Here is a 13,140-nt window from a genome sequence, read left to right on the forward strand (position 1 = left end):
ACATGCTAGTGATGCAGGAAGCTCAGAATCAAGCCTGAGAATGCTGGTGTAGTGCGGGCTCTGCTCAGCAGGGGGCGGTATTTACAATGGAATGTGCAGCAAATCTGCAGCCGGCGTAAACCTTGTTTACTGTGCGCTCTGGTTTGTATGAGAATAGGACTGAATGATCTGTTTCTGGTTAGCTGTGGGTTAATATTATGCGAAAGATGCTAACCATCATTTCTAACGTTCTGAGGGGCAGCGCCAGCAGGAACGTAAGTTTTGTATCCCTTGATTCATAAAGTGTGCTGGTTTTCTTAGCAAATTGACGAATGTTTTGAAGCGCAGTAATGCCATGTTGACCTTGCCTCGGGTCCGCAAGGCCAGACTGACACCCTCGCATTGCTGTCTAATTCTCACGTTTGTGCTGGTTATTTCACGTCGTCTAATGTAGCATTTCTTTTTATTACTGATGTAAGTATATTCAGATATTTTACTGTTTGTAAAAATTGATTTAGCTTGGATGTCTAGCTAAAATGCACTGTGAGGGTAACGTCTAGTTAGTCAACAAGCTGTCACTGAACTAACGCTAACCAATAACAAAACACTATAACGAGAAACAATGTGCTTTTCAGAAAAAGCTTGGTAAATGGTAGTCCGTTTCTGTAATTCTCTGTCAGAAATAGAAGGTGACCTCTGTGAGAGAGACAGTCTGTGTATTTCATCATATTTACTGTCCAGTGGAAAATGTCCAGATGCTTGATATACTTTGTATTATGCAACACTTAGTGGACAGCAATGTTTAGTCTGTTTCTATTAGTTTAATGCCACTCAGTTCTTGAGTAAGTAGGAGTTTACAACATTATAAGCGTGTCCAGAATTATTCGCTATAATAATAAGATATTTATTATTATTATTATTGTTGTTTTGCTGCAATATTTTTACTGTTAAATATTTTAAGGGACATATTTTTGCCTTTGTCAGGGCATGTTTTCCCAAAAACCTTATAACATATTCACTTAGAGTCTTCAAAGTGACTTCAAATACTTTAATCAAATTTAAAAATTGTAATATTAAATAATTGTCCAGTTACTTTTTTAAATGATATGCCTCTATTCTTTATCGCTAGTTTGACATGCAAATGCTTTTTCTTATCTGTCCTACTTTTTTTTCTCATGAAAAATACTTCAATATGAACTACACATTTGTTCTTAGATATGATACATTTATTAATCCAATAACTACATTGGCCTGAACATATAATAAAACAACAAAGCAATTCAAAACATGGGTATATTGATGTCTTTTTTTTCCATGAGCCCTGATTAATTTCTTACTCTAGATGACAAGTTAAAAGTTGCAGTTCATCTGTAATGACTGTATCAATTTTATTCCTCTAACTGTGACCCTAAGTCTAATAATAAAATATTTGTTACTCTCTCTCTCTCTCACTATCACATTTGCTCGTTTTTACTGTTCCATGGGCTGCCTTTAAGGGAGCCGAACTGGTATCAGAGGTAAGGATGGTAGTTTTAGAAATGGGCTAATTTATATGACATCTGTGTCAGCTGCTCTTTTCTTCACTTTTTGTTCTCTCCGTGGATATGAATATGATTATTATGTTTGCTTGAAATTATTTAATTACCAAGACTTTCTTCCTCACTTATTATTTTTTGATCATCCTCACTGAATTTCCAATAACTGGTTTTGACATATTAAAGGGTTAGTTCACCTAAAAATGAAAATTATGTCATTAATAACTCACCCTCATGTTGTTCCAAACCCATAAGACCTCCGTTCATCTTCAGAACACAGTTTAAGATATTTTAGATTTAGTCCCAGAGCTTTCTGTCCCTTCAATGAAAATGTATGTATGGTACCAGAAAGTACCAGAAAGTTAATTAAAAACATCATCAAAGTAGTCCATGTGACATCAGAGGGTCAGTTAGAATTTGTTGAAGCATCAAAAATACGTTTTGGTCCAAAAATAACAAAAATTATGGCTTTATTCAGCATTGTCTGAATCATTTTTGCGTGAATCCGGCATTAAACTGATTGAGATTGAGGAAGTTGTCCTCAGGAAGCTGTCCTCAGCAAAATGTTCTGCACATAGTTTTACATGTGGATTATAATTTCCGGGAACCGAGTTAAACATAAATTGTAACCATTGATCTCTAAAGTACAGCGTTCCTGGGAAGCCCAAACAAAGGTGATTGGACTCTGAGATGAAAATAACAGAGTTTCGACGACATGGTGACAAACACACTCTTCAAACGCAACTCTTCATCCTTATCCGTGCAAGCGCAACAAGACCACGCCCCCTGTTTGTGTATTCATGTGGGCGGAGGTTAGTCAAAAAATGGTTTTAGTGACGTCATTACTGCAGGAACTAGAGGGATGTAGTCCAAACTGGTCATTCAATGTAGGCGAATTCTGTTAAATAAAATATCTCGCTTGGCATTGAACTTTGAGCTTTAGAATTTTACAGATATAATTTATACTCTAACAACAACATTACACACTAACTAAACTTTGAAACTGTGTTCCGAAGATGAACGGAGGTCTTACAGGTTTGGAACGACATGAGGGTGACATTTTTGGGTGAACCCTTCAAACATGCTTCTACATGCTTTTTACTTGCTGCTTATTTAATCCTGGCTTTTTTAGTTTGCTGTGTTATGGGTTTGAGGTGAACAATTCTGCACTATTTACCTGAGCCATTTACTATATCTCACATCATACCTTTAAATCACACACTCACTCACACACACACACACACACACACACACTCAGAGACGTGTGTACGTTTAAAACACTCCCCAATTTGTCATGGAAAGTACCCATTTTTTTCTCTGGTGGATTTAGAAACTTTTTAATAGGAAGAGAGACATCGGTTGAAACCTGTTTGAGATAGATTGTGGCTTTCTGGTATTTGAAGTTGTCATATGATTTGGCTAATAATATTATATGTCCATGTGATTATCAAAAATGGCAGTTTCAGTTCTAAAAGTTTCTTTGCACAAAATATGTTCAGTTCATGTAACTGTACATCTCAATTCTCATAATAATCAGTGTCTGTCAACATCAGCCATTTTGACCATTTGAATACTATCTGACTGGTAGCCATCAACAGTTGTTTATTGCCTGTGAGTAACCTAGTGTAGATTATCATAGATTAGATTGGTTTGTGCAGTAAAACGCCTTCTTTGTTGTCTCTAAATGCCTAAAATTCTCTTCTTGTTCCTTTTAAATGTTCCCTTTTTATGGCCTTCTGAGTCTGAGCCTCTGGAGTGATATGTGACCTTCTTTTTACAGTCCTCCACTCTCCGGGCCGTTCTGCAGCTCCTGGCAGTCCAGAGTGAATATGCTCATTTGACCGCTCCTCATGATCCCGAATGCCGACCCCCTTTCACACAGATGCACAACCCTACAGCCCTTCAGCTTCCCCTCCTTTAACTCAGATACATTTAAACACTTGTACAGAATACAAGGATTTAGGACAAGCTAGCAGTGGCCAGACTTTAGGACACTTTGGGCCACACAACAGACCTCTGACAGATGTTGTTTCCTCCGAGTTCACCCACAGGATGGCTGGAGAGACTACTTTTCCAGAGCCACAGCTTGCTGTGAGTACTGGCAGCCCCTATATTAAAATTACATACTGTCAATTATTCATATATATGAATATATGGAGTATTACATGACCCTTCCACTTTACCCAGAACACTCGCATACTCACAATCACAATGCTCTGGCCAATGACACTTCAATCACTAAACAGATGGTTCTTCGACAAACTTGATTCATTTTTTTGTCACAGTTAGATATCAAAAGCAACAGATCTGCTCAGCATGTTGGTCTCGCGTCTAATTATAGAAGTCAGTTTAGAACCAATGATACAATGCACTGTGTCAGTTTTCCCACATCTAGACCTGTGTGTTGATTTGTTGGTATAAGATTGCAGGTTTGTTGATGTAGTTGTTGGGTAAAATTACAGTGGTTATGGAGGTCGGATTATTACAGATATATTTTGTTTCCCCTGGGCTTACGTCCTGCTTCAGACAGAGTGCTTTGACCGGGGTTGTTACTTGTTAACATTTCAGTTCCTGTCAGTTGTGTGCGTGTTTCTATGTGACTGCCTTTTTCTTTTTTTAACACCATCTTCACTCATTTTCTCAGCTGTGTTTTATTTTTATTAATTTTTTTACTGCATTTTCTTTTTCTTTTTTTTCATAGGGCGCAAGATTGGTGGTATCTGCCAGGACCTATGCAGACTTTACCCCTCAGGCCTCCTTTGATATTAAGGTTAGTTTATCAGATAAGCATTTTCTTAATTAATTATGTTTTTTTTTTAAGTGCATATACACTACCATTCATAGGTTTGATGCTAGTACAATTTTTTTTATTAAATTAATATTTTGAAATATATATATTTTTTATTCATCACAGTTTACATAAAAATAATAAGCAGCACATCTGCTTTCAGCATTGATACTCTGAAGTGTTTTTTTTACCAATCAGTATATTAGAATAATTTCTGAAGGATCATGTGACAGAGTAAAGGCTGCTGAAAATTCAGCTTTTCCATTATAGAAATAGATGACATTTCAAAATATAATAAAATATAAAACAGTGATTTTAAATTAATTGTAATAAAACTTGAAAATATGATTGTTTAACTGTATTCCTGATCAAATTAATGCAGCCTAAGTGAGCAGCAAGGCGAAAACATTAAAACATCTTAATGCATTTGAAAGCATAAACATTTTTTTTTCTTTTGCCAGAATTGTGATGTACACAAGCTGGAGGAGGGCCCTCCGCTGCAGGCTGTGCTCACAAGAGAGGAGGGGCTTCAGTACTATCGCACGATGCAGACCATTAGACGTATGGAGCTCAAAGCTGATCAGCTCTACAAGCAGAAGATCATCAGGGGCTTCTGTCACCTTTATGATGGACAGGTAACACATGCATTACAAACACTCAGATATAATCTTAACAAGCACAAGATTATCAGAGACTCTTTGAGTTCTGAACACTCACTTGTGCCAGTGTAAAATAGACAAATTGAATATTATTGTATGTTTTCATTCACATGGTTGTGAAAGTCATTTGTAATCGTAAATGTTGACAACATAGTGGAGACAGAAACACTTACAAATGCATTTTGTTCTTTACCAGGAAGCATGTGCAGTTGGTATTGAGGCCGGTATCAAACGATCAGATCATCTAATCACAGCCTATCGTGCCCATGGGTATACTTACACTAGAGGGGGCACCGTTCGTGAGATCATGGCAGAGCTCACTGGTGAGAACATCAAAACCTATAGTTTAAAATTCTGATCTCTTATTCTTCTCTATTATTGACTGATCTGTTTTGTTTATATATTTGTTTATTCTGTCCCTCTTCTATGCATCTCTATTTCTTCATCAGGTCGTAGAGGAGGCATTGCCAAAGGAAAGGGAGGGTCTATGCATATGTACACTAAACATTTTTACGGAGGAAATGGAATTGTGGGAGCACAGGTAATTTAATTGAATAGATTAGAGTTCCTTATGAATAGAGTGCAGATATCAGTACTGAATGTGAATAACTATTCATGTGTATCCCAGGTGCCTCTTGGGGCAGGTGTAGCATTGGCCTGCAAATACCTGGGCAAGAATGAGCTGTGTGTCTGTCTTTATGGTGATGGTGCTGCAAATCAGGTAAGTCACTTTCACACAGCTCCAAACAATCATGCTAGTCCTAATGAGTGATTTAAGATGATAATTCTGCTACTAAATTTGAACAACTGGTGCATTCAGGGAGGTTTCATGCACATTTTTGCACTATTTCTGCAGGGTCAGATCTTTGAAACATATAATATGGCATCTCTGTGGAAGCTGCCCTGCATTTTCATTTGCGAGAATAACCAATATGGCATGGGTACATCTGTGGAGAGAGCGGCGGCTAGTACTGACTACTACAAGAGAGGCGATTTCATCCCTGGATTAAGAGTAAGATGCAGGATTTATTTGTGTCTAAAATTACTCTTCATGTCAGAATACTTCCTCAGCTCTTCTGTGGCTTTGTAGGTGGATGGCATGGATGTCCTTTGTGTAAGGGAGGCCACCAAATTTGCTGCTGAACACTGCAGATCAGGAAAAGTGAGCTGTGGTTTGAGTGCTGTGATATTGTGATATTGAGATGTATAGATAATTGTTACACTACTTATAAGATGTTTTCTGTTTGCATATACAGTAAAGACCAAAAGTTTGGACACACCTTCTCATTCAAAGAGTTTTCTTATTTTCATGACTATGAAAATTGTAGAGTCACACTGAAGGCATCAAGGGCTATTTGAGCAAGAAGGAGAGTGATGGGGTGCTGCGCCAGATGACCTGGCCTCCACAGTCACCGGACCTGAACCCAATCCAGATGGTTTAGGGGTGAGCTGGACCGCAGACAGAAGGTAAAAGGGCCAACAAGTGCTAAGCATCTCTCAGGGAAAACCCTTCAAGACTGTTGGAAGACCATTTCAGGTGACTACCTCTTGAAGCTCATCAAGAGAATGCCAAGAGTGTGCAAAGCAGTAATCAAAGCAAAAGGTGGCTACTTTGAAGAACCTAGAATATGACATATTTTCAGTTGTTTCACACTTTTTTGTTATGTATATAATTCCACATGTGTTAATTCAGAGTTTTGATGCCTTCAGTGTGAATCTACAATTTTCATTGTCATGAAAATAAAGAAAACTCTTTGAATGAGAAGGTGTGTCCAAAACTTTTGGTCTGTACTGTACACTCATGAAATATAAGCACTTATCTAACAATAATAAGACATCTGAAATTGACATTCATAGGGTCCTATTTTGATGGAGCTGCTGACCTATCGTTATCATGGACACAGTATGAGTGACCCAGGAGTAAGGTAGGATTTTATATAATCTCATACAAAGCTCACTGTTGTTTTAATGGAAAATGGCACCATTTTTACATATTCCACTATGTGCATCCCTCAACTTAGGCGAGACGATACGTACCTCTCCCGTCACTGTAGAGTGTGCCACTATAGCCGCTTTTCCACTGCAGGAACTTTACCCAGGAACTACGGACTTGGGCCTGGTACTCTGTGTGTTTCCACTGCAGGAACCAGGAACTAAATAAAGTTCCGGGTAAAAAAAATGCCCCTCAGAAAATCCCTGCTGGCGAGGTGGTACTTTTTCAAAGTTCCGGAACTTTCGGTGGTGGGAATTGGGCGCTAAACATGCTGATTGGTTGAGTTCACACAGCATTATGATTTCAGCCACCATTTATTCGGATCATTTTCAAAATATTCCTGTTATTGTGTCATGAAATGTAATTTTAAAAGTTTTTCAGGCGAGAATGTAGTTGTTTAAAACTCAAATCTGCTGTTTATAAAGACAGCAACTATTTAAAAATGTATTTTGCTGATTTTGGAGACGGGCAGCTCCACGCGATCAGCGGGAGCTCAGTGCTTATGTATCCGCCGAGAGCAGCCTCACCTCGGCTCGTCCTCCTGATATGTGCCGCTGGCTCTGATGTCTCTTTAGTGGTTAAACATGAAATATAATTAGTTTTGGGTAAATCTAACAGGTAATCTTCGGTCTGTATTCATTTTGTCTATATGTTAAAATTAAAATAAAAAGAAGCAATTTATATAATATTTTGTTTCATTGTAATGGCTATATATATATATATATATATATATATATATATATATATATATATATATATATATATATATATACAATACACTTTAGAACAAAGTACATTTCTGCGGCTATTATTATGTTTGAATGAAAATGAAACGAGGCAGTGGTATTTGATATCCAATTTCGTTTAATTGTAAATATACAGTGAGGAAAATTACAGTAGCCAAGACGAGCTGACGTTATCAAGTACGCTGCTGTTTGCAGAATTACCGGATTTCCCCGTCGTCGCGGACATCACACTCCTGAGTCGAATGCGCAAAGTCTGAACTACCAAAGATGCAACACTGAAATTTGCATACTTTTTATTGAGAAGCACGCTCAGGCCTACGTCACCAGTGTATTTGCCTAATCTTCCCGGTATTTTAGACCGCGGTGGAAATGCAGAAAGCAACAGGTCTGTTGGGAAAATAGTTCCTGTGGAAAAAAGTTCCTGGTTCCAGGTAATTTCAGTGGAAACGCGGCATGAGCTAGCATTTAGCTTAGCATCATTCATTCCATAGGATCCAAACAGGGATGAATTTAGAAGCTACCAAACACTTTCATGTTTTCCCTATTTAAGGAGGGTTACATGAGTAGTTAAACGAGTAAGTATGGTGATAAAATAAAACATGCCGTTTTCCTAATCGGATAAAAATTATAATTTTAATTCGAATTATAATTAATCTCATCACTCCTAAAAACTCCTCACGTTGGTTATACTGACGGAAGTTAGAGGGAGAGGCGAGTAATGCGAACTTCGAAGAGAACATAGTGGAATATGGAAAAACTGTAGCATTTTCCTTTAAGCCACTAAGCCATTTACTGATTTGATAATCAACAAACATTTATTATTTCCTAACATTTCTTATTCAATGTTTAAAAGAGTATTGTTAAATAGTTTGTGTAAAAGATTTATATATTAAGTTGCTCAAGCAAGAAAACTAATTTTCTTAAATTATCAAAAACCTTCTGAATTAAAACTTACCATTGACAGAAACAGTCAGCTCTACTGCCTTTTCTTTTGCATTTAATTCTTTCTTACAAGCAATCCTGTGGTTCATAAATAACTTTGTTTTCCTATATATAATCTTTAGTGATGATGTGACACTGCTTCGATTGTGCAAGTGACAATTCCTGTTAACTGCAGCGTGCAGCTCACTTGTAGTGCAGACACGATTTGATTTGAAGCCACCATCTACTTGTTGTTTTTCAATTAGTGCTCCTCCCCATATGTGACAATCTTTGGTCTCCTTATCCACTGTTCCCATAGCTATCGCACACGTGAGGAGATCCAGGAGGTGCGCAGTAAGAGTGACCCCATCACTTTGCTGAAGGATCGCATGCTGAGCAACAACATGGTCAGCGTGGAGGAGCTTAAGGTGAGCCTGCAGAAGCTTACGAGAGTCAGATTGAAGTAGGACACAATCACTAACATAGTGAGTGTTGTTCTTATGTGTGTCAGTCACATTGGTGGTTAAGATAGGGATTACTCATTTACATTACCATACTTGGAATTTGTGCTCTGCATGTAACCCATCCAAGTGCACACACACACCGTGAACACAAACCCGTTCTGATGCGCCCTGGGAGCAGATGGGTGTTTGGTGCCTTGCTCAGGGGTTTCACCTCAGTTGGTGAACTTCAGCATATCCGACTCCCAACATAAACTACCCTAATTGATAACAAAAGAGCATAAAAATCATTCACTCCCTACCTAGAACTAACAAAATAGAACTATAATTAAATACAAAAACTTTCCTACCTCCTTTTCCAGATACTAGTCTAACAGGAATCATTGAAAAATAACAATTCTTCTTGCTGAAAGATGGACATTTACTGGACTATTTTCACTAAACAGTTGACACCTTTTGCAGGAGATTGATGTGGAGGTAAGGAAGGAGATTGAAGATGCTGCTCAGTTTGCCACCACAGACCCTGAGCCTCCACTGGAGGAACTCTGCAACCACATCTTCTACAATGAACCTCCTATGAAAGTGCGTGGCATCAGCCCCTGGATCAAGCTCAAGTCTGTCAGCTAAATCGCCTTCTTTATCGTCCCAAGTCCCCTCCCCTTCCTACCAGTACACCCTCCCCTGTAGAATGATCACCTCTGATGTGATGTGTGAGGGACCAAACAGTCAAGGAAGGAGGATCATAGAAATATATTCCAAAAATATATATTTTACTGAATTAAAAAAAAAAATCACATACAAAGGTTTCAAAAAGGAAACAAACTCCAAATCATAAAAACGCATGTTTAGACCTCTAAAAGAGTAAATCTGCTGGTTGGTAGCGGAACTAGCCGAACCATCCAAAGCTCCAGTCATCCACTCCTCAGCAACACAGCAGTAACTTAAACTCAAAGAAAGTAATATTAATAGATGCATGTACTGCACAACACCAACTAAATTGTGTGCACTTCAATCAGTCAGTGATGTACTACAACTCAAATAAATATCTTAATGAAAAATAAACCGTGTTTGAGTCTTATTGCCAAATAAATATATGAACAGAAACTATTGAAAGAATAAAACGAAATACTAAAGAATGTGCAGGATAAATTACAAGAACATATGAATAATAAGTGTTTGTATGCATGTGCATGCGCAACATTACTGCTCACTGATATGTGGCTGCATCGGGGCCATCACAGTCAGTTATTGGGAAACTGAGCCAAATCTCTCAGCCACACTAAGATAAGTTGCCTCATTTCACATGTTAATGTTATCATTGCCTTGTTTTCTTGTAGTCTTTGTCAATTACAAAACTGACCCTCAATATATATTTACAAATTTAGATATTTTTTTCATTGTTTCATGCCGTGAATGAACATGGCGGTCTTTAACTTGGAATTAATGGGACTTTGCATATTTCTTTGCTTATTACACAATGTCCATGCCATGGTAGAATATTTAGCTCATGTCCATACATCACAAAAACCCAAATATTGCTGCTCTGTGGCAACACACACACACTTCTCTCACTTTATACATCAGCAGGAGTGTGTTTTTGGTTAAGGTGTCTGAAATGCAACCATTTTGCAGTTCTAATTTGACAAAATATTTAAAGGGGAAAGTTTGACATTTCTAAATTATAAATCTGTGGCAATATTACAAAAGTTTTTAGAATATTTCAAACTTGATGCCACATTGACTAGGAGGAGTCAACATGAGGCCATGTATGTGTCATACAATGTCAACTTTATGCCCTACAACTACAAATAAATATTTCAAATACAGTCTTTATTTGTGAGTAGATGCCTTTATGTTCTTCTATCATACACCCGGCACAATGCGATGCAAGGCTAGTTTCAGTCTGGTGCCATTGTTGTGCCGAAATCTGACACCCCTCTGGTGCACGCGCATGACGTCATGCAATGCTGCCAGTTGCGAAAACAGTCGTAAGTTATACATTGCAATTTGTATATTGGTGTTTGATCGTGTATTTAATTGTGTATTTGTCTGTATTAAATGCTTATTATTGAATATAATCACTTGTGCTTATTTGCAGATATTCTACAGGATGCGATGTGTCTCCAGAACAGTGGCGGCTCCAGACAATTTTGATTGGGGGGGCAATGGGGGGGGGGTGTTCTGGTCATTTCAAGGGGGGTCTCATGAAAACCAACAAAACATACAGTGGGCACGGCTAATTACTGCATATTACTGCATCGAAAATACATTTTGGTACGAAAAAAGCAAAAACTATGACTTTATTCAGCATTGTCTTATCTTCAGTGTCTGTTTTGTCTGATTTCAAAACACTGAAGTGTAGTGATATCCGGTTCGCGAACGAATCATTCGATGTAACCAGATCTTTTAGAACCAGTTCACCAAATCAAACTGAATCGTTTGAAATGGTTCGAGTCTACAATACGCATTAATCGATAAATGACTTAAGCAGTTAACTTTTTTGATGTGGCTGACACTCCAGCTGAGCAGGGCCATGCAGAGACTTTTGGAGGGACAGTTGGTTCAAGTATAAAAGGGGCACATGGAACAAGGCTTTAAATGGCGCTGTTCAAAATATCAATACAGCAATATATTGTGATGCTGTCATGATCTCAGTGGGGGCTGAGGCTTTTTCTGTCCTGGAGCACATGATTTGGGTTTTGCTGGCTCGCCAGGTGTTTCACTATTCCCGCTATGTTTTCTCCGCCCCTCTTGTTATCCCTGTTAACGTTTTCTCCCTCACCTGCACCCTGTCTTACTCTGATTATCTTCCCTTTATAATACCCTTGTGTTTGCTATCTTGTGTCAGTCCGTAAGCGTTGCTACAGTAAGCTTCTTGTTGCTTGTCATAGTTTGTCTGACTCCGTTTTTGTGTCTTTTCTCTATCTATTTGACCTGCTGTTCCTGCTTTTTTTTTGTTTGTTTTTTTCTCCCCCCTGCTTTGCCTCATGTACTCAGTAGTCCACATCAACCAGGCGGCTGTCTCGACTCACCTGTGCATTGCCTTCGGACGCTTTGGCTTTCCAGCGCTGATCTGCCACCTGTTCCTCGCTGCTGTTCGGCTATCGCCGTAGGGATCTTCAAGCTGGCTGTTTATGCAGAGTGCTGACTATCTCGTGCTCCAATGGATTAAGTCCTCTGAGTTTCTCAATAAAAAGACGTCTCATTCATTCTACCGCAGTTGGGTCCTGTTCCCTTTCCTGCATTCCTTGCTGATTTGCGTATCGATATGGATGATTATGTATTGATACAGCAGCAAATGCTTTGATGCAGTTTTAAAAAAGAAACAATAGAGAGGACAATTTTAAGTTTAAAATAATAATAGCTCTGGGATTAGAAACTGAAATGTCTTAAATCGTCCCAACCTGATGGCTTTTTCTTCTCTGTTCTACAGAATAATTAAGAACAGCAGTTATAGTAAAAACTATAGAAAACACTTGTGCCTCTACACTTTCCTCTTTCTCACCAGCCTCTGTCTCCTGGCTTGCTGTTCCCTGCTCTCTTTCTGTCACTTGTGCCTCTACATTTCCTTCTTTTTATTCCTCTACCCCCATCTCCTCATTTGATCTATGACTTTCCACTCTCTGTCCATCTAGGAACAAGGCTCAATTTACTATTTCAGAATTAATCTATTATTTTAACCATCACTACTACTCTTGCACCTAATCAATACATCCACCTTAAACTTACAAAACATTAAAAAACTGATACACTGGAATATAGTGATTAATATCATCATTACTGCTGTAGTTGTCTAAAATCGAACACCTTTGCGATGTAAACAAATGACAGGCTACATTTGTTATTCATATCCTTCAAACTGCACTTTGAGGTCAGGTATATTATGCATTTTTTATTGACATTGATATTTTTACATTAATTTCCAGAGAGATATTATTGAGTTTACAGGCTACAGTGGTCTTGCTGTTGTAAACACTTGCTATTGTAGAAAAAAATATTTGTGTCACATTTAAAATATAATAATATTTTAATTCATTTCTGAATTGTTTTTATTTTTA

The 13,140-nt window shown here is 38.1% G+C and overlaps 1 protein-coding gene across 4 annotated transcripts; it reads left to right on the top strand.

Moving 5' to 3' along the window:
• The first annotated feature begins 92 nt into the window (after window positions 1-92).
• On the top strand, window positions 93-10,144 carry LOC127957507 (pyruvate dehydrogenase E1 component subunit alpha, mitochondrial). Of its 4 annotated transcripts, XM_052556073.1 has the most exons (13): window positions 141-254; window positions 1,476-1,496; window positions 3,295-3,605; window positions 4,216-4,284; window positions 4,764-4,937; window positions 5,158-5,284; window positions 5,411-5,502; window positions 5,590-5,682; window positions 5,818-5,973; window positions 6,052-6,123; window positions 6,819-6,886; window positions 8,941-9,049; window positions 9,545-10,144. In XM_052556073.1, the coding sequence occupies exons 3-13, from the start codon at window positions 3,375-3,377 to the stop codon at window positions 9,707-9,709; spliced, it is 1,356 nt and encodes a 451-aa protein (XP_052412033.1). In that variant the 5' UTR covers window positions 141-254; window positions 1,476-1,496; window positions 3,295-3,374; the 3' UTR covers window positions 9,710-10,144. The 4 variants fall into 4 exon arrangements, with proteins under 4 accessions (XP_052412035.1, XP_052412034.1, XP_052412032.1 ...); XM_052556074.1 differs by lacking the exon at window positions 3,295-3,605 and having other exon boundaries at window positions 113-254; XM_052556072.1 differs by lacking the exon at window positions 1,476-1,496 and having other exon boundaries at window positions 114-254.
• Window positions 10,145-13,140: the final 2,996 nt, after the last annotated feature.

The sequence above is a fragment of the Carassius gibelio genome, chromosome B5 (genome assembly GCF_023724105.1).
Source record: "Carassius gibelio isolate Cgi1373 ecotype wild population from Czech Republic chromosome B5, carGib1.2-hapl.c, whole genome shotgun sequence".
Taxonomy (NCBI): Eukaryota; Metazoa; Chordata; class Actinopteri; order Cypriniformes; family Cyprinidae; genus Carassius; species Carassius gibelio.

Coding starts and splice junctions, on each gene's coding strand:
- LOC127957507 (XM_052556072.1), top strand. CDS start 3,375: ATGCCGACCCCCTTTCACACAGATGCACAACCCTACAGCCCTTCAGCT. Junction 4,285..4,763: donor AGGCCTCCTTTGATATTAAG/GTTAGTTTATCA, acceptor TTCTTTTGCCAG/AATTGTGATGTACACAAGCT. Junction 9,050..9,544: donor TCAGCGTGGAGGAGCTTAAG/GTGAGCCTGCAG, acceptor CACCTTTTGCAG/GAGATTGATGTGGAGGTAAG.